We start from the raw sequence: 22,846 nt of genomic DNA on the forward strand, positions 1-22,846 counted from the left end.
AAAAATATGAGTGTTCCTCTTTGACGGGGGTCATCAACTCAAATTTAAAGAGGTCCAGTTGGAAAACATTTCTTGAAGTTAAGGTAATAAAATGATGTTCTAAATATTCAGTGTAATATATTTTTCAGTAGCCGAGGATTGGTGGCACATCTTTATATGTAACTCTCACTTCTGAGTAATTGAGTAAACTTGAAACTTTGACAGTATTTAATGTCACATAACATAAAACACATGGAACTGTGCGCCAGACAGACAGCCACACACACACACACACACACACATGCACGCACACACACACACACACACACACAAAACAGGACAACTGCCAACATCACCAAGAAAAATGAATGAAAGGAAGATCCTCTATCCCTCATTAGCTTCTTGAATCCATTGTGTCTGCATCTTTATTATTGTGAGATTATGTAAAACATTGGAGAGTCAGTCACTGCATATTATGCAGAGCAACTTGGTACGTGGAAACAACTGTCTCCACAAATCCATACATTGAGGAAGACTCCTGGTTCTGTCTGTAAACAGCAGCTTTATGTTTCTTTAAAGTTAAAAACTCAGTTTTCTCATCAGCTCTTTTCTCCCCAAAGAAACTTTCCAAACACGTATTTTTCTTTGGCTTTTGTGAACTTTTAGCTTTGGGCTTATAACTTAGCTAGCGCTCCGAGCAAGCAGCCCCTATTCGGCACGCGACAAGTCAAGACGGATGTGGTAAACAGAATCCGGTAGTTTTACAAAATAAAACTTGAAAATAAAAATAAAAAAGTGGAAAGAATCACAGTTAGCGTATCAAGCGGCCCTCGGACCCCGGACCGGTACTGGTCCGCGGCCCAGGGATTGGGGACCCCCAATTTTTAATTTATTGGGAACAGGCAGTACGTCGAAAAATGACGAGTTGGGGGACACCCAATACGTCAAAAAATGACACGGAGAGGGCACAGAAAATATGTCCATATATGACAAGTTGGAAGTGAGTATGTGTTGGTTGCAACGACAACAATAGCTGCACCATTTAAAATAGAGGTGCCATTCGTATTAGTTTTGCGTCAAGTTTGGATCTGGGTCCGGGTCCACATGACCCAGTGTCTGGGAGGAACACGATCTGCTAGTTAGTGATCCCTGCTCTATGAGCTTCTCAAAATATCCTGCTGATTATCAGGTCCTCTTTGTAAGAACTTGTGATTCTGTATTACGTTAATCATAGGCTTCATTACTTTTTACTATATTCTTACAGGACTCAAGTTATAGCTTTGTGATGATTGTTTCAATATGCTTACTTTGTTGATGTTAAGTCACTTTGTAGTTCATTTTACATAAGTCATAATATATATTTCCTTGACATATTTATTATATCAATAAGTCACTGAGGGTGTATTGGACACATTTAGTTTAAGTGAACCAGAGTTCGTTTCCCTCGATAATCCGGAATTTTTTTTTTTAGTCTGAATACACCCAACCCTGGTCCGGGACCAGGAACTGCTCTCAGAACCATTTTTTGAGGTGGTCTCGATTCATATGCCATATGTTCATATGTCACAAACACTTAGTATACCTTTATACCCGACATCTTCTCATAACTGCAGTTGCTAGCATTTTCTGACTAACAGCACGCACGGCACGTCACCTTGCCAATATTCACCTTCCATCATGCCTCCGCCGTACCAAAGTAACAAGTAAGAAGTGTTGTTCCCGACGTTCAAAAACTGGTAATCGCAATATAACGTTTTAACTATCCCGACAAGAGTTGTAAAGCGCAGCACATCCGTCTTTCTCTTGTTTTAACCCATCCTCATAGTTCCTGGCCAATGATAGAAGAGACCTTTAGTCCCATGGTTTTGTTTAGAAGCTTTGGTCCTGAACCGGATACTCCGCTTGACAGCAGTCTGAATACAGACCAAACACAAGGTTCAGGACTCGATACAGAAAAAATTAAGTGGACTCGCTCCCCTTAAATGATTTTCCCAGTCTGACTACACCTTGTGTTACCTTTGCTCCTTTAAAATTGTTTCAAAGCACATGAGCATAAGTTAACTACCCAACATGTTCACATAGAACGTGTTTGTTTAGTGCAAATATGTAGTAAACACATTATGGTGGAGCGCATTGGTTGATGAATCAGTTGTAAGCATCTGTTGTTTCTTGCGCTGGTGTGAAAAAAAAATATGTGGAAGAACTGGAAATGCACTGCCCACGCTGGGGCTCTATCTGTATGTTTTGCCCTATCACAAAAGAACAAGAACAGGTCACGGTTCACAAAGAAAAACTTATTTATAAAGTGTTAAGTTTAAAAAAAAATCCTCAGAAAGATCAGAACACACGTTTATGGGCACACCTGTTTGTTAAAGAGCGGGTTGAATGATCTTCACTGATCCCCTTTAGCTAAGAATTAGAAATCAACAATACCATTGAACACTCATTTGCGATCATAAACCTGTATTTTACTGATTGTGTGTGAGGAAATACATTACATAATCAGAGTATTTGCCTGCCAAATGACTATTTCTTTATCCTCTTATGTCTTTGAGACCATTATGACAGAAGACACCTCCCACAGCTTAAACACAAAGAGGTTTATGTAAACATAAAGGTATAGGATTATTTTTTTAAATTATATCATGAAGGATTTTATTGTGAAAAATAACCTGTTTAAGAGGGGAGCTTTTAGGCTCACACACATGCACAAATGTTGGTTTGAACACATGCAAATACAGTTTTTTTTGTCATCTGGAATAGAAGTCAAAGCTCTTTCTATTTTTTATGATATTTAAAAAAGTCAGTTCACTGTTTACTTTTGTTGTCATGGTAGCCTGTGTGTTTGGGCTGCCATGTTTGATAGTATGCTTCTGTTTTCTTAGTTTGTTGAACATTTAATACACAAAGCAGTAAATAAGCTGAAGTGTATACAGAACCAATCCTTTTCCATTTGCCTCTTTTCTGTTCTGTAGAAGTGAGACTTATTATCTTTTGCAAGTAAAATAAAGCAAGTAGTTCCTTTAACTCCACTTCTTTCAATTTGTCATTTTTAGAGAGATCACTCATTTATTTTTTTGATCATTTTTTATAAAGAAATGCAACATTTATACAGTATACCTTCTAAGGATAAAAAGTGGAAAAGCTGAGACTATAAAACATGACTTTTATTTTGGTAAATACCCAGCCAAAATGTTGTACATGGACCTTAAACATGGTTTAAAAATGAAAAGCCCAAATTTCTGTATTTAACTTGACAGCATTGCTGCAAAGAGCGTGTTTTGAATTGAACACATTTTTGTCAAAAGACATTCTGAACTCAAACTTTTGGAAATCTCAGACTATAAGACAAGTGGGCCCTTGTGGGCAGTATAGCATGCAGCACTGCTAGTTGTCTCTTCGGCTGTGAGGGACAAGAAAACCCTGAGCTTTTTTCAAAAGATATTTATTCCACGTACATGTAGTATTTTGATTCTTTTTCTTCATTCAGAAAACACCATCTAATAGTTTTTTTGGTTAGCATAGAGCCTGATGAGCAAATGATGCATACTTTGTGTTTATGTCTGCTTACCTTCTTTCTACTTTCACTGTAACAAGAAATGAAGATCTTTGTTTATATTTTTCTTTTCCATCCTCAGGTTCAGTCATCTGTTTTTATCAAGATATGGCAGCAGTCTTCACGAAGCTCCAGTTGTTTCATGAGGTCATAACCTAAAGTATTTTTCTGTGTTTACAAGTCTCCCCTCACTTGTCTATGTTTTAATTAGGGGTGCACAATGTTGGATCTTTGTCAATTTTTGGAAAGATGATACTCGATGAACCTATACTTCCAGTAAATGGTAAATAGCGTATATTTATATAGCGCTTTTCTATCTACAAAGCCCAAAGCGCTTTACAGTCACAGACCCATTCACCCAGTCACACACACATGCACACACTGATGGCGGCAGTACATTGGATACCACTAACTGGTATCCAAAATTCTTACCTTTAGTTTGATTAATTGAAGATATTCAACCAAGTCAGCAGTTTGGTTCCAAATTAGCTAAAATAAATCCTGCTTATGATGAACCATTGCCACATGGCAGTGTGCTTAAATGTTTGGCATTATGGAATTATCTGCATTATATTCTGGTTTGTTTTCTTTATGATGTGTACTCATGAGAGTCATGTGATTTTTGAAACCACTGTGTGCTGTCTGGTTTTTTTTTTGTGTTTGGTTTTAGTGTATTCTACTGATAAGTCAACACAAGGCCAGATAACTCACTAAATGAGACTGGGGGAAGGAACACTTTACAAGTAGACTTTAGGGACTTTACAGGGGACCTGAGAGTAAAAGTACGTCTATCACTAAAGATTGCGAAGTTGAATTGTCGAGGATGACTCCGACTCCACCGACTTTTGGATGTGGATTTACCTTCCGGTATTATCTGCCTGAACTATTTACTTTGGTGAGAGGATCCCTTTATTTTGCTTTGGTGTTTTGTCCTGGAAACACCATGGCATGAAACTGAGCATTTGGTCACTCTGAGGGTAAGATTGCATTTTGGAAAACTGAAAGAATATGTAGTTACTTGTTGTTTTTTGCGGGTTTCCTGTTGTTGAAATACTGTATTGCCAGTTCTGTCCTTTTTTAGGCTTTCAGGCTGAGAGAATGTGTTTTAAGCACAACTTTCATTGTGCTTTGACTGAAAGATTTTTTCAAAGGCAAACCACAATGTTTTTAATCAAAATTCTAGTGTTCTCAAAAACCCACAAAGTTCGGATGTTAAAACAAATGGAATATTAGCAAAACAGTATTTAAAGATAGAGCAGCAAAAATCTCAATCTGTATCCATGTCTGTGCATTGATGTGTGTATTTGTGGTTCAGCATAAACCAGGAGTGTCAAACTCATTTTCACTGAGGGCCACATCAGCATAGCGGCTGTCCTCAAAGGGCCAGATTTAACTTATACATGTAACTAAATGTAATGAAAAATAAATGTATCTACTCCTTAATGTTACATAACTCATTTAATTATTTATCATAACTTTTTAAACTGACAATTACAGTTGCATTGAAAAAACATGTTCGCTTGTTACTCTAGCATAAACAACCCTTTTAAATTTGATTCTGTCAGGTTAGGTTATATGGACAGTGTTTAAGTCCTAATGTATAGTTGCCCAATCCGATATTTCAAGTCCAATTCCCCTTGATATGAATAAATACACACCAATTTTTATTTTAAGAAATTAAAAACTTTTATGCTCGCACATAAAATGACATGGCGGGCCTTGAGTTTGACACATGTGGCATAGGCATATGTGTAAAGGTTTTTGCGGCCAACAACTATTGACTTAGAGTGTGTGGATGTGTGTGTTTGTGGACAGGTTCAGCCTGATTACTCCCTTATCCGTTGTACCCATGACACTCCCCCCACCCCCCGTTATACGTGGTAAAGTGACAGTCTATTATACGATCCATTGACTGCATAACAAATAACTGGATATATCGCGCGTGATGTCACCCATAGAAAATGCTTGCTACAGGTTCCTTCCAAATAAAGTAAAATTATTATTATTATGATTAAATGAATTCAATGTATTCACCATTTTTCGGCGATATGTCCTTCGCCATGTGGGAAGATGTTCTCAGTAAGCCATGATTGGCCCATCTACGTTTCTATGATCACCACTCTCTCCAATCAGGAGTGAGCATGTTAGAAGGGCACACCCCTATCACTGAAGGCAGGCTCAGGAGAATCTGTCTAACGCTTATACATTCAACACAAGGTCACCTACTCTTTTTGAGGCATTTGATTGGTCAGTTTATAACTTGAATAACTTGCACTACTGCAAAAATGTAATGAAAAAATGTTTTATATCAGCAAGAACATGTTAATAAAAGGTAGTAGAGCAAGAATGGTTATTCTGATGAACATAATGGCCGAGTAATAGCTGTTTAATTCTCAATAGTAATCTATGGGATTTTAGCCTTTTTGGTTTGGGTCTCTTACCTGTTTTATTTTTCCATTATCATTGATGCTAAAGGGAAAAAAAATACCATAAAATAAGAAATGTTTATTAAACCACCAGGAAATATATTAATTTGCTTGATATTTCATCAATCCATTATTTTTAATTCACTTTTATTTTCCCTGCTAAATCACTTAAGGGGCAATATTTTTTATCCCAATTTCCATTTTTTTATTTTGTGACTTTTAACCCTGACATCATTAGCAGGGGAGAAAAGTTGACAGGCAATTTAGTTAATGGTTAGAACATTAGTGGAACTCACTTGCAAGACATAGGCTTTCTGTTGGCCTCCAATATGAAAAACAGGGGGGGGGGGGGGGGGATGAGAAAGAGACACTGATGATATAGTGAGAACTGTAGCCATATAAGCGGGATCCAGATCTTTCCTAATATGAATGAGGAAGCTTTATATAGATGCTGAGTGTTTAGCTTCTAAAACTCAATTGCAGAACTGAAACTAGAGTGAATATGGCATATTTGCCTACATTACTGGGAGCATCAGACCTCAGTAAAAAAAAAAAAAGACGTAAAATTTGGATTTAGGATAAACATAACACATAATTTAGATGTTGCTATTAACCTCAAACTCCTCCATTCAGATATTTATCTTACTTTTCCAAATGCAATCTAAAGCACTAGACCAAAAATCAGCATAATCTGGCTAATATAGACCATCAGATAAACTATATTGGCAAAATAGGTGAAGCAGGGAGGGAAAGAAAGAGTGTTTGTGCATCAAATGTGTTGCCCTGTGTGTAGAAGTGCAAGAAAAGGCAAGTGGAAGGTGATATAAAAATAAATATAAATGTAGGCGGTGGCACAGGTGTTCTATATTTAAGCTAATTAGTACAATTAATGGGAAACAATGAACAAAAGTCAAGAAGTTCAGTAGTCAAACTTATTACAGTTGCAAGTTAGGTGACTGGTTTGAAAACATGCCTGCCATTATGTCAAGGAGACAAACCGATGAGAAGAATAATGCTTTGGAAAAGAAAGACTAGAGAATTATCTAATCTGGAGTAAATAATATTTTGCCTCGCAGAGCCATCTGTGAAACCTTTCATCAAAACTGTTCTGACATAGATATAGAAAATCTACAAGTGTAGCTACGGGATTTCCTTGTTTCAGAATGAACTGTTGGTAGCCTTGCAAGATGGTGATATGTTCAAGTTCTCCAAAGCATCCAGTTACCTTCGCTGACTGAATACTTTTACTCTAAATCATGTTTGTAAAAAAGCAATCAACCAAGTCTAGTTGACTTCTTTTTGGGCAATAAAAAAAAAGTAAATTAATCATTTGAATATTACTAGCTTTTGTTGGTCTATATCAGGGGTCGGCAACCTTTACCACTCAAAGAGCCATTTGGATCAGCTTTCCACAGAAAGTAAGACACATGGAGCTGCAACACCCTTTGGAAAACCCGATGTTTCCATTGGCATAATTTCACTTGTTTTTAAAGTTCGTGAAGATATAAGTTTTTTTTTGGTATCCTCTTTCATTTAATGGGTTCTGATGAGAACTATTTCCAGAGAGGCTACAAAACTAGCAAATTTGTCATAATTAACTAGCAGTTACAGTTTTTCTCCATGGGTTTGGCTCATTTCTTAAAACAGAAATTACATTCTGAAAATTCTAAGATCATTTGGCAAATCAGTCTTACAGATCAGCACAACACTATAGCTCACTTGCAAAATCTAATATAGCTCCCAAAACTGTTCACTCATGCTTCAAAACTAAATTCCTTTCCCATGTAAAGTCAGTGCCACGGAAATGGCAAAGATCATTCTCAATTGCTTTGGCTCATTTCTTGAAGCAGACCGGACGTTCTCAACACTCTTGGTGCTTTTGCCAAAATAATGTGGATGGTTCGGAACAACACCATGGTTCACCTGCAATAGCTCACATCTCTTCCAAAACAATTCACTCATGTCACAACTAAATTTCCTTCTCAATTAATCAGTCAGTGCCTCCAAAATACTTCGTCCCTTTGGCATTGTGTAGGCACTGCAAGTCAAAATAAGTAGATGTTTTGTCACTATAGCAGAGGACAACTGAGATATCCCTCATGTCCACCTTTCAGTCTTAGCTCAGTCCTTTATTGACAATGGTTACTGTACTGTTTTTGTAAAGCTAACAGAATACAATTTTATATAAAACTGAAAAAAAGAAAAAGGATTTTAGGGTAAGAGTAGCCTCTTAGGTTTAACAACACACATTGCACTCCTACTGCCAAGGAAATTGTAACCATTATCATTCACACACATAAAGTAACTTTCATACATCAGAGTAAAAAGAAAATGTATACAGCATAATATACTTTATAATATAAACAAAAACAATGAGAATGATATGCAGCCTACAGTGCTGTAAATAATGGTTGAGTTTCACAACTAACAGTTTTTCACTGGTCGCTGTCCTCACCCTCCCTCTCTTGGCCATCGTCCTCAACCTGCTGGCCATCCACACGCTGCTGTCTGTCTGGCCACAGACTCTCCTCCACATCACAGCATATATTCTCCCTTGCGATGCAACGAAGGAAGAAATGGCGTGCATACACTGATCTCCTGTACACACGCAGCATCCATTGCATGGAGCAAGGACCTCTGATGTTGAGCCCGATGCTCATTCACTCTCCACCTCCAAGCGGAGAAAAACTCCTCAATAGGATTGAGGAAAGGAGAGTAAGGTGGTAGGAACACTATGACCATCCTTCTATGAGAAGTGAACCAGGCCCTGATGAGCGGGCCACGGTGGAAATTCCCATTGTCCCATACAATAACATATAGTGGTGGGTGAGGCCCTACGAGACCTCTCTCATTTTCAGGGATCAAATCAAAATGAAGGCAGTCCAAGAAGAAGGGGGGAGCTTCTGTGTATTGTTTGGGCCACGACTTGGGATGTGAGTGGCCACACCATGCTCAGATATGGCAGCACACATAGTTGTATTGCCCCCTCGTTGGCCTGGGACATCCTCCTTCGTAAGTCAAGTTCTAGTTTCACCTGACTGTCAAATGCCGTAGTAAATTTATCAAACGTTCCAAGGGATTCATATATCGTATTCATGGTAGGGCTGCACGATATGAGGAAAACTTGCGATATGCGATATTAGTGATCAATATTGCGATAACGATATATTTGCGGTAAATAAACAAATAGAAAAATAAACAAAAACATCATTCCCATTTCATTGCAACAGTTTAAAAATTATACTCCAAATGACCCTCATCGACATGGGGGACAAACGTCAGGGTGGCTAACCCTGGTCCTCAAGAGCCTCAACCCTGTCTGTTTACCAATTCTCCCTAGACTGCTCGATAATGATAACCAAAATCAGGTGTGTTCAGTCAATCAGGATGTGAAATCACTTGAGTCAGCCAATCAACAGCAAGCTGGTTAAGGAGAGCTGGAAAACAGGCAGGGTTGAGGCTCTTCAGGACCAGGGTTAACATAATAGGCCTCCATCTGATTGGTCAACAATGGGAAGGCGTCCATCTGATTGGTCAAAGCATAAAGGGATTTATTTGATTCGTTAAATGCTTCAAGCTGCTAGAAGATTGTTTTAACACATTTTGGGTTTGCGATTTATTGTGATATTCGCCGTCTTTTGCGATATGCATATTGCAGAGCTGGATATTGCGATAACGATAAATTTGCGGTATATTGTGCAGGCCTAATTCATGGTATTATGATAATTATAATTTTGACAATTGAACAGACTATTGTGCATGTGATGACTTACACAATGAAATGATGCTGACTCATTTTGGAGCGAACAACCATTAGACTGAGAATCAACAATCAGTTTAGATCAACAAGATCTATTCACTTGAAAATTGTGCTAAATACCTGTACTTAATCAATTGCAAAGATGTACTGAGACATTGAGACATGTACTAAGACATTTGCAATTTGATGAAATTAATGAGAAATTCCATTCTATTGAGAACAATTGCCAAGTGGTTTGGAGGTTTGTCCATGTTGTTTTGAGAATGTAATTTCTGTTTCAAGAAATGAGCCAAACCTATGGAGAAAAACTGTAATCCACTCCTCCAATAGATTTTTGTCAACAAACAACATTTTTTCTTTTCTGGATCAGGATGGTTTTGGGCAAAAGCTGCTTGTTTATTCTGGGATGTCTCGCCGCCACATTTGAGACTTTGTTGTTTGCTAATTCCTCATTACATATCATCATACTGGTAAAGTTGTTGAAAGCAAACTAATCTGCCCAGGTGCCATTAAACGTACTGTTTTCTTCAGGAACTTCAATTTTCTAAAAATTCTCCACCGTTGTCCTACCTGGGTCGGAACATTGTTGGGATTACGCCGGCGGGAGTCGTGGCTCTGACACAGGTCGATAGTCACGTAATACTTTACTTAGAAAATGTCTATTTTTTTTTTTATTAAATCCTAATACTCAGCCAGTTAGTATTTTTATGAACCCGTCCTGTTTACTGCTTGCCCACCGTTGCCGTCAGCACAGGAGAGCCGCTCCAGGGGTGAGCAGTTCGCCAAGTTCTGACCTGCTCCTGGTTCAGATCTGCTCACAAAAATACAACAGCTGGTCGACAGACAACCCAGAGAGGTTCTGCATGATGAGGCTTTTATTCACTACTCATTCAACCTCATTCAACATGTACTGTCTTTTTAGAAGAACTTTCCATCCCATAACAGACTCTGGTCTGCGTTCACAGCCGCAAACACACCCTCTCAGCGGGTTCACGCTGCTTTCCTCCTTCTGCCCACTTGCATATCCAGGCGGTGTTAAAAGCACCACGACAATAGAACATAATAGTTATTTTACAAAACCACAGAGAGCCAGAGCACAGGGATGAAAGAGACGCTGGTTGCCGACCCCTGGTCTACAGATATAACGCCCCCCAAAAACTAAAGATCAGGGCAAAGCTACTTTTCTTTGCTTTAAGATCCGGTGGAATTACTTTAATTGCGTAAACAACTGAAGAGTGACGCTAGTTGAAAAAATGTCAACAATGGAGCTCTTGCTGCGATGCAAAAGGGTTAACAGCTTTTCAAACATAAGGTCATTGTAAGGAGGTATAGCAGTATAGCAGCTAGTATAGTTTAAATAGCTCTGAGTATTGGACAGGAATCATGCAGGTGCAGTAAACACAAAGCCTATAAACTTGACATGAACAGAGAAATAAACCACTCCACCGCCAGAGATAACAAGTGCTTACCTTCTCACGTGGTTGGTGAGTCACAAGTCTGATTTAGAGTACACTATGATCACATTTTTCTGTTCTAATAGGTCAAATTAATGTATGCACAATCTCAACAAAAACTCAGAACTCTTCTGCCAATGTTTGCCAAAACTCCAACATTTCTTCACAAACAGAAATGCCCATCACAACAGTTTTACATTAAATCGTTTCTGAGAATCATCACTTTACTACAACAGCATTCTTATAGTCATTTTGACATTTAACCAACGTTTGAAGCATCCTCCATAATATCATTTTTTAACTAATTTGTGTAACTGAAGACTGCCAATGTACAGAGATGAAATCTCTGGTATGGAAGTCCAGGCCTGGAGGGCCAGTGTCCAATGTTTTCCAACTAAAATGTCATTGCAGCTTATTATTAGCAAAACACACCTGATCCAGGTAATTACTCAGCAGAGGGTAGTGGCCCGGTTTCTGAAGAACCGGCAGGATGCTGGCCCCTAGAGGTCAACACCCACAGATTTTAATAATGTTTGAGTATATTATAAAAAAAATAGAATAAAATAAACTGTACTTGAACAAGGTGTGTAATGGTTCACTTTCCTCACAACTTGGTGATAACCATGATTTTTGGTTTGCGGTTTAACAACAACAGGAAAAAAAATTCACAAGACCTTTTTTTTTTAAATTGCTAATAAGCAAGTAACAATGCAGAAAAACCTCAGTTGGCTTATACTAAGCCTGGTGTATTATAATAAAAAAATACATAATAAATCCTTCTTACACATGTGTTTGACACTTTCTATGTAAACAAACTGATATACAGTAGGAATGCAACAATTCACTTATGCCACTTTTTGGTTCAATGGTGTGACATATGGTTAGGTTTGAAAATTGTGGCAACCCTACTTTGAACTGACATGATCTTTATTCCAAACTGGATACTTTTATTTTATATGTCAGAAACTCTAGAAATGTGCATCTTACGCTTAAGATGACAACATAGTGAGACAGTTTCATATGATGTTTAAAACAAAACACAAAGTCACTAGTATTAGCAGTATTTAGTTTGAACAATCCATGCAAAGCCAATAGAGCTGCAACACACCCTACTGCCTGAAATAGAGTTTAACTCAAAAACATGACTGGGGGAATGTCAATCTCTGGTTCATCCCTTTGGTTCTAAAGTATACTGCAGGTCACTGGATCCTTCACAAATGAAAAATGCATATATCTACTTCAAAACATTTATTTCAGTATGGGCTGTAATCCCAGACAACTATTAAAACATCAAATGTTGGTTAATTGGTTAATCTAAATTGTCCATAGGTGTGAGTGTGAATGGGTGTGTGTGATTGTGGCCCTGCGACAGACTGGCAAACTGACCAGGGTGTCCTCTGCCTTCGCCCACAAGTGGCCGGGATAGGCTCCGGCAGCCCCGTGACCCCGAAAGGGATAAAACGGCAGAAGATGAATGTTGGTAGCAGGATTTCTAGACAGTTGATGTTCATCTTTCAGCATATCTCTTAGGCCTCGCCACAACGAATCAGCTTTCACCGAGTCACACAGGTGGTTTGGCAGAGAGTTTTACACCAGATGCCCTTCCTGACACATCCCCACATTTTAGGCAGTAACCGAATACTCATTTGACTGTGAAATGTATAGCATATGTGTTGCATAGCTGATAAATAGAAGAAATCAGCATCAGAAAACCACAATGACAGGATTTACTTTTAAAGATTAGGATGCAACCAACAGTAGCATATTTTGGGTCAAATGTGGCTGGAAAATAAATGTATTTACAGCAGAAAAAATGATTAATTAAAGTTAAATAAAGTTTAAAGTCATAACACCATATGGGGAAAAGCAACTCTATTGACAGTTTCTCTTTAACTTCTGCTCTATCATACAAAAGATGATGCCAAAATTGACCACTTGTGCAAATGTATGTGAGTGTTGTGAGCAGATAATGTTATCTACAGGAACAGAAGAATGCCATGGACTTTTTTGTGTGTTTGCTCTGTCATGTTCCACAGACAATGTCGGCCCAATACGTTTGAAAAATCATCTGAGACCCCATTTGCCAGCACAGTGAAGTGTCTGTCTGCCTCAGGTGGAGATGAAGGGCTCCAGGATTTTGCGTGTCCCTTCAGCCAAACCCGATTGTTCACGCAACTTTTCCACCCATTCTTCATCACGCATCAAGCTTTTTTTTAATGGAAACGTGCGTCCAGACAGCCTGCAAACAGTCCCCAGTGCTCTGAAGGCTGGGAGGAGGACACATTTTTGGGCATGCACGCGCACCTTCAGAGCCCATCACTCCGTCTGGAGCTATTCACCATGCCCGTCCGCTCCGCTCCGCGCTGCGCTGCGCCGCGCCGCGCCGCGCTGCTGTCACTTTACCACGACTTTCCACTCGGCGTCAGACAAGAGTTCAGCCCCCCTTCAATTACATCTTATTCACAACAGTCTTTCACAATTCCCACAAAGTGTACCAGAAGCGACTTAAAGTACGAGCGCAAAAAACACAGCCTGGTCTCCGCGAAGCTCCAGCGGGTTAGTTTCGCCCGATAAAAAGGCTCAGGACACCGCTTTTTACATACGTGACGCCCTTCCCTTTACTTCCTAATTCCAATATTCGTCAATATTACAGCGCTTTTTTCCGAGGACGGCTCTTTCTCCTACCTCGTAAAGGTCTCCAGAAGCCATGGTGGGGTGCGGACAGCGGCGGAGCGGCGTTCTAGCCTGCCCAGCAGGATTTTTTGGGACCCTACTCTCGGCGTTCCGGCGAAAGCCACGATAGACAGGAATTAGCGAGCAGCCTTGTTATTCTGAGCAATCCGCAGCAGCAGATCAGCAGACAGTGTCAATCGAGCCCGGCGCTGTGCGATGGATCGTTCCACTCTTAAAACAAACAGCCAATCGGGGTGGTGGTGTTTACCCAGACCCGAGCGGAGGACCGGAAAATAAGCGCTCGGCTAAAAAAAAAAAGAAAGAAAAAAATAAAAGAATGCGCGGCGTGATGGTCTGCACGCCCCTCACATTACCGCCTCAAAGCAGCAACTCTGTGGGAGATCTGTTAGATGTCCTGTGTTTGTTCACACCATCTGAGTCCGATCTGTCACCATACCTGTCCACTTTACCGCCAAAGACACCTGACCTCACCTGAATTTGACGCAGTTCATCGACAGTCACAGGTTACCAAGGATTACCTCAAATTCACGACATTTAAACATGAAAAACCTTTAATGTAACTTAAAAAAGTAAAACAATCATACACTTTGTTACATGCACAATTGTCTTAATGGCAGACGAAATTTTACAAAATATTCATAAAAGATCATAATAATTATTGAAACATGGTTTCAACAGCATGTGACTTACTGTGACCCACTGATTAGCCATCTATCTATCTATCTATCTATCTATCTATCTATCTATCTATCTATCTATCTATCTATCTATCTATCTATCTATCTATCTATCTATCTATCTATCTATCTATCTATCTATCTATCTATCTATCTATCTATCTATCTATCTATCTATCTATCTATCTATCTATCTATCTATCTATCTATCTATCTATCTATCTATCTAGACTGTGTTTTTGAGTATTTCTTCATTAAAATCTTTGTGAATCAGGAGCGGACAAAAAAATGCATCTTCTTGCAGAAAAATAAAACCATGTATGTGTTTGTTTTCCTCGTCTGAGCTGACATCTGGCTCAAACTTGTACAGCTGGATAGATCAGATATTGCTCATCATTTTTGTTGCATTGCAAATGTTAGCTTGGGGTTGTGAGGGGTTGTAAGCCAGCTGGAGAAAGCGTAAGCAAAGGGATCATGGGAAATGCACACAGACCACTAACAGTCCTGCTCACAACTCAGTGGTGAACTACTGATGAACTACTGCCACTGTAGGTACCATAACCATTCGGCCTGCAACAACCGTTCGGGGTCCTTCGACTGGTGCTGACGTCACATTATGTGGTCCAATGACGTGTAAGATAGTGATTGGTTTGGACAAATTACTATATTACTATAGAAGAAGATATCATGCGGTCCGCTGTAAACAAACAGCTCTGACACAAAGCAAGATTATCTTCTAAACGTGCTTTTATTATTTTTATTATTATTATTAAGTGCATTGCAGCCGAACGGACTGCGGTCCGAACCCTTATCCGAAGAGCACACTATAACAAAGCACCTTCCCTGCCTGCGAACACGAAACTACGAGACTTCAGCTGCTCTGATCAGAGACACGTTTCGCTTGTGTGGAGCAGCCGGTTCATTCTAACAGCCACAGATCTTTTTACAAAGTGGGTTGTGGCAAAATCTCTCTAATAACATTACAAAGAATAATGTCAGACACAATTTATGAGGAAAAGAACTTTAGGTTACAAAAGGAAACATGAAATGAAAATATGTAGAGCCTGAGCAGATCTCCACACTATGTAGTTTGTCCAAGTGGGGTTACCGTAATGTAACGTTATCCTCAGTCAAAAGGACCCTGAACGGTTATTGCAGGCCGAATGGTTATGGTATCTACACCACCCTACAGAAACGATGTCGTAGAAAACAGTTTTATTTATTTATTTTTTTGCGTAAAAATGCCATAATCAAAAGACCACTGGGAACGCTTTAACAATAGATGAAAAGATGATTGGAGTGGGACTTTGAATTTGTCCCTGCTTTTATGCACACAGGATTGAACACAAAAAAAAGAAGGTTAAACTTTAACCCTAAACCTTGACCTATACGTTTTTAGTCTATTGGGCATTTCTAGTCCTTGAAGGGTGGGGTCAGCCATAGTGCAGAGGTAGGGCAGCCAACCCCTCAATCAGAAGATCACAGGTTCAGTACCCACCTTGCCTACCCATGTGTCAAAGGGTCCTTAAGCAAGACACCAAACCCCACCCACATACACACACATTGGCTATAGGAACTGTGTGTGCATGGGACTGTGACTGTAAAGAGCCATAGAAAAGCACTATACAAGTATTCACCACTATACCATTTTAGCATGAGATAGATTGAAATGACGGCACTTTATCAGGTTGCTGGAGACTGGTGCCAATTCTCAGTTAAACCTCAGTAAACATGCACTAACCATTGTTTTGCCCATAGCCAGCCTAAAATAGGCCATGCATGTGTAGGCTTCTAATGGGTATTAGAAATGAACCATCACTAAAACGGAAAAGCATGGAGTTTTCTCTCTATGTATAGAAAAGAACCCAGAGTCAGTTAGCTGGACGCTGAAGAAGCTTGAAAGGAGTGCCAAGTTGGTTCTTGGTAGTGAAGTGCAGATACACAGATGGAACAGTCTAGGTTCTTGTAAGGGAAATTAGGATGGGGTGGAGGTAGACAGGGGAAACACAATCTTGATAGACTCGTACGAAAAACACAAGGACTTCACTAAACCAGGAAAGTGTCCTCAGCTGTCAGTTGCAGGGGGCACCTTAAGGGATAACAGAGCAGTTGTGGCAGACTAGTTGCACCAGAGCAGGAAGGTGAGCCACGCCCTAAGTTTTACAGGTACAACCAAACATGTACACAAACAAGATATATGGGGGGAATAAGAAGAAATGTGAGGGGAAAAGAGAGATTTTTGGATTGTGGCAACACTATCACCCTATTACACACTGAATCCTCAAAATATATCTGAAAGAAAGTAGCTTGGCTTTAAAAGCTAGCACATTTGCACTAACATTTTTTACAACTACATGTTTATCAAACTATTTGTTGATTAAGTCAGTGAGTGCATTCCTGTGTCAGTAATGGCACATGGCAGGGTTTGGTTGTCATTCATACACTAACTGAAGCAACAGTACACACAATAATGCTACATAATTTACAGCAGGAAATCAGTTTATCTGATCAAACTCTGATCTAACTTTCTGTCCAACGGTAACCTTGGTTTCTTCTAGATGTGCAGCTGCATGCCACCAGGCTGGTTATCTCACTTTGAGTTTTCTATTCGTGTGCAATTTAATGACAATTTAATGACAAGTCTGTCTAAGTAACATTTTTCTCATGTGATCTGGGCAAAAGTTGATGTTTTTTTTAATCACAAGAGCGCAAAAACAAGCACAATTACCTTTTTTCATTCCACTGAAGATCCAACAGACTCATCCCAATTTCTCAACAGAGGGGGAAAAAGTATCAGTGAGGTGAGTGTGATGGTCTGTAAAAAACAAAACGCTCATTTATGCCGCTCCCTTACATCAGGTCATTTGGAATAAAATTACATGAGCTCAGGAAAAGGAGAAAAAAAAAACTATCCACAGCAACCGAGTGTACCTGGCTGAAATATTAAATCCCCTAGTTCCTGAGGTGAGCAGCTCTGTTCCCCAAAATAACCACTCAGGAGATCTGTAGAGAAGCAACTGCAGAGGTTGGGTTCTTGTTAACGGCAGATGAATCTTGTTGACTAATACTGTAAAACTATTGTCTATCCTCTTTGTACCATGGCCCAGGATTTTGCTTCTGAACAGTATAGACTAATCAAAACACACATGAAGCAAAAACGTAGCATCTAGTAGGTTTTACGTTATAAGGCAGGGGTGTCAACTCATTTTCACTGAGGGCCACATCAGCAAAGCAGCTGTCCTCAAAGGGCCAGATATAACTTATACATGTAACTGAATGTAATGAAAAATAAACGTAACTACTCCTTAATGTTACATAACTCTTTTGTTTATTTATTATTACTTTTTTAAGTGAAAATTGCAGTTGCATAGAAAACATATGTTTGCTTGTTACTCTAGCATAAATCCTTTTACATTTGATTCTGTCAGGTTAGGTTATGTGGACAGTTTAAGTCCTAATGTATAGTTAGCTAATCCGATATTTCAAATCTAATTCCCCCTAGATATGAATAAATACAGACCAATTTTTATTTTTATTTTAAGAAATTAAAAACTTTTATGCTCTTGCGGGCCACATAAAATGACATGGCGGGCCACATTTGGCCCACGGGCCTTGAGTTTGACACAGGTGTTATAAGAGAACTGGACTGAATGTAATTCACCCATAGAAAATGGCTTTACTTCTACCTCCATTGAAATGAAGTCAATTCAGTCGCCTTTTTATTTTATTTTATTTTTTTTACAATTAGGATGCCGCCATGATAGACCCAGACACCATCAGTAAGTAGTGATTTTTTCAAATTGGTTTTGGTCACCATTTCTACAGCAGTAAAAGTCCAATCATTGGTGAGTTTGTTGGAAGTCCACACACCTGCCATTGTAAGTGGACTCAGGAGAATCTGTCAATTATACTTTTTGAACGTTCATCAGGTAGCCAGCGGGCACTACATACAGTACTTTCATTGAGGCATCTGAATTAGTCAGTTTGTGACTTTAACAACTTGCAATAAAGAAAAAAAATGCCCCCCAAAAATTAAAATGACCAAGAAGATGTTGAAAACATACAGTACAGCAAAAATTGTGATTCTGACAATTATAATAACTGAGTGATTGTTTATTTTTCAATAGAAGTCTAGGACGTCTACAGGAAAGTGAGGGGGAGAGGTCACTCGTTCCAGTTCTCATATAAAGTCAATGATTTGGTTTTAACCAGCTGGCATGGCTGCTGGACGCTGAAATTAGAGGAGTGTCATAGAAAGCAAACCAGTGAACGAGGAAAAGAAATAATATAAACTACATGAAACCTGCATAATAAGATCCAATGCAAGATTAATGCTGGTGCAATATATAGAAATGTAACTAATGTGTCAAAAATCTTTACTTTTTGTTATTGACATTTTTTTTTAACATTGGTGTAAGTGTATGTTGGAATGCTGGGAATAATAAACATAATTTGCTAAAATCTTATTCTAATTGTCTCCAGAACACAGTTTCAAATAATCAGTTTAATCTTTTTTCAGATGACCTTTTTGTTTTCTGCCATGATGTCATTAATTTAACAGCAGGTTAACTGCATGATTAGTGTTGTGCAGTTTATTTAATGAAAATTGTAAAGTGACGATTTAGACTCACAGATATTATTTTAATTTTTATAAAAAAAAATTGTAGTTTATTTTTAATCTGGTTTTATTGGACACAAGCTGCAAAATAAGTCCTGGATAGTTTTAGAGTCAAATTATCAAAGGGGTAGGAATGGTGAACTCTGATGGTGGAGGCGTATAGAAGGTGGGGCATAGAACAACTTGGGAAGCAAGAGTGAACGGTGAATGAAAGCTGAGCAAGGAGTTAAACGAGTCGACCAAGGAGAGGAGCGGGCTAAATGGTGAGAGGGTCAGAACGAGTAAGCTGAGCTGATGGCAGGGGCAGGTGCAGGAGACCGGGTCAACAAGGCAGACTGACATACAGGATGAGGAAATGGTTGGATCTGGGACACAAGGGGGAAACTGTCTTAGTTCAATGAGATACAAAGACAGGACATCAGAGACTGACGTGATAAACCTGGTGACAGCCACACCAGTGTGGCATTAGCAGAGAAACCTGAACTTAAGTGTTGCAACTGGATGACGTAATGGCAGGCGGGCGTGTCTGCTCATGTAAGCAGTAGGAAAGCGGAATCATCATACCTACTGCTGCAAATGTACAAACAAGTTGAGATAAACAGGAAATTGACAAAATGTAAAGAAAAAAAAGACTTCCCTAAAACATTTGTCTGGCTGAAAATAAGCCCTAATATTTGTTGACTGAATAATGGACACATTATAAGCACTTTGAGCATCTGGAAGAGCGCAGACACATCTAATCTATTATTTTTACCAACCTTTTTCAAACAATTTTACATGAATATCAGCAGCTAAAACATGAATATAAAGCAGCTACTTTAACAATCAAACTTCTGTTGACTCTTTACCAGCAGAAGGTGTGCAGCGAAACTAAGAAGGAACTGTGTGTTGAACATTAGTTAGAGCCAGAACTCCAGCGATCTGATTTTTTGCTACTACAGATGTCTTTGAGTTATGGAATACTACTTTACTTGTAAAACAATGCTTTTATGGTTTGCTGAAAATAGACCACAGTCTATTTCCCACGTCTGGAGCAAGTGTGCAGGTCTGAGTACTCATGAGAACTCTGGTCCTTAACAAGGAGTTGGACAGAGACTCATCACAGGAGGAGGTCTCGATCTGCTTCCAAACGAACTCTGGTTTGCTTTGCTTTGTTTATCTATGATGAATTAGAATCGGCTTTTTTCTGAAAATGATGAGAATCTTTTGCAGGGGATTACAATTCTTTTTATTTTTAGGAACAACCACTGACAGCAAAAAAACATACCTTTTTTCAAATTTGTTGTAATACACAAGGGCTGCTTGGTGGCACTGTGGTTAGTACTATAGCTTCACAAATCACAAATTCCCACTGCGACTTTTCTATGTGGGTATATCCAGGCACTCCGCTTCCTCCCACAGTCCCAAACCATGCTTTATAGGTTGATTGATTACTCTAAATTACCCCTAAGAGTGACAAAGTGCGTATGGGTGTGTGATTGTATAGCTACAGGCTGTCCAGACCCTGCTTTCGCCCCACAATAGCCAGGCTCTGGCAACTATGTGACCCTGAAAGGGATGTAGTGGGTTAAGAAAGTGGATGGATTGATGAAATACACAAGTGGAAAACTTAAGTGAGCCTACTCTGAGGACCAACTGATGGATAACAGTCTATTTTGAGTTGTAAGAGAGACATTTGTCTTTTACAGACTGTAAGAACGTTTACAAATTTAGACATAGAATAATATATGAACAACTTTGACAAATACCTCCAAACAGGATGAAAGCTAAACTGTAAAACTATTACTAAGGATGGAACAAAAACAAGACAGTTGACTGGACAAAATGAATAAAGAACAAGATCTTAAAAGTACTGTGGGATGACTGACTAAAAGACAAAGAGTTCTAGGATGATTAGCAAAGAAATCATGTAAGACTGAGACTGTTACTTTCACATGCACCTCTACCTCTTCCAACCCCTGACGCAGTATTGTTGCAAGTCATATCTGTCTCAGTTGACTCATCTAACTCAGGACAGGACAGGAACAGGAAACAGGTTGTTTCTACCTTCTGTACTGGGGGAATACCTCTTAAATCCAGTAATTAATAAGTAGTATGGCCCACTTTCTTAAACAGGGACTCTTATTTTTCTTTTAAAAGCAGTCTGATATACCAAAAAGTTATACTGTATGTTATTTTAAATAAATTATATGTATAATGGTGCAGAAAAAAGGTATTTAAAGCAGAAAGTTAACCTCAAGACTTTATAATGTAACCCTGGTTGGCAATGATAGAGGTCAAAGCATTTTTGTAGGTCTTCATAGGTTTTCACATCCTGTAGCTGCTATTTTGGTCCATTTATTCATTTCATGCAGATCTTTTCAAGAGCGATGATGTTCAGGCTTTCTGGGCAACACAGACTTTTAACTCCTTATTATTAAACTCCTTATTATCTATTGGATTGAGGTCCAGAGACTGGTTAGACTACTCCAGAACCTTACAATGCTTTTTACGTAGCCACTCCTTCTTTCCCCGGGCAATGTGTTTGAGGTTATTTTCATACTGGCAGATTCAACCATGTTTCATTCACAATGCTCTCCCTGATGGAAGGAGATTTTTGTCAAAGATCCCACCATACATGGCACCATTCATGCTTTCCTTAATATGGATCGGTCATCCTGCCCTCTTTTCAGAAAAGCAGCCCCACAGCATGATGTTTCCACTACCATGCTTCACTAGGGGCATGGTGTTCACAATTTTTCCCTCTCAAATACAGCAAGCAGTGTGTCTACTGCATAGTTCCATTTTGATCTTGTTTGATGGCATGCTGTTTTCCTAGTCCTCCTCTGGATCATCCAGATGATTTCTGGCAAACTTTAGGCGGGCCTGGACGTAAACTGGGTTAGGCGGGGGGGGGCTTTTGGAGCACTTCAGGATTCGAATCAACAAGAACATAGTGTCTTCTTAATAGTAACCTTTTTAACTGTAGTCCCAGCTCTCTTCAGGTCATTTTCCAGTTTCCCCGTATAGTTCTGGGCTGTTTCCTCACTCTTCTCAAGATCAATTACACTCCACCTGGTGAGATTTTGCAGTGACCTCAAGGTTGGTGGAGATAGTCAGCGATGTTTCATTTCTACCACATTCTAATAGTTGCTCCAACAGTTAATCTCTTTCCATCAAGGTGTTGGTGTTTGTTTTATTGTACATCGGTTTGTCCCAGTCTTGCTCGGGTGTGTAATCTTGTCTCTGGTGTCTTCAGACAGCTCTTTGGTCTTGGTCGTGATGGAGAGGTTGCAGTCTGACTGTTTAAGGGTGTGAACAGGTATCATTTATTTAGATATCCAGCTCAAACAGGTGACATTGATACAGGTAGTGAGTGGAGTATAGAAGAAGAAGAAGTAACAGGTTTGTGAGGGACAAAAGTTCTGTTTTATTTGTTGGAGCTAAATTCTTGTTTTTTGCACGATTATACAAATTCCATGAACATCATACAGCGGGATTGTACCATACCTTTGACGAATACTACAGACCTCTCTCATCTTTTGAAGTGAGACAACTTTTAGAATGATTGACAAATACTTCTTTGCCCCACTGGTAAATAAAAGAATCGACTCAGATGACAGTCATTTTTAAAAGTTCATATCCAAGTGACAATATTTTAGAACCCTAGCACTTGAGAACACAGGTATTCAAACCCACAATA

At 39.2% G+C, this 22,846-nt stretch overlaps 1 protein-coding gene across 1 annotated transcript in view; it reads right to left on the reverse strand.

Annotated features, from left to right (window-relative positions):
* LOC101161475 (chromodomain Y like 2) overlaps positions 1–14,178 on the reverse strand; it is a 30,795-nt gene extending 16,617 nt beyond the window's left edge. Inside the window, exon 1 of the mRNA XM_004067348.5 lies at positions 13,861–14,178. Coding sequence (XP_004067396.1) covers positions 13,861–13,884 — 24 coding nt within the window. The 5' untranslated portion in view covers positions 13,885–14,178. The remainder of the gene's footprint in view (positions 1–13,860) is intronic.
* Positions 14,179–22,846: the final 8,668 nt, after the last annotated feature.

The sequence above is a fragment of the Oryzias latipes genome, chromosome 3, assembly GCF_053564925.1.
Source record: "Oryzias latipes strain Hd-rR chromosome 3, Olatipes_Hd-rR_3.1".
NCBI classification, from domain to species: Eukaryota; Metazoa; Chordata; class Actinopteri; order Beloniformes; family Adrianichthyidae; genus Oryzias; species Oryzias latipes.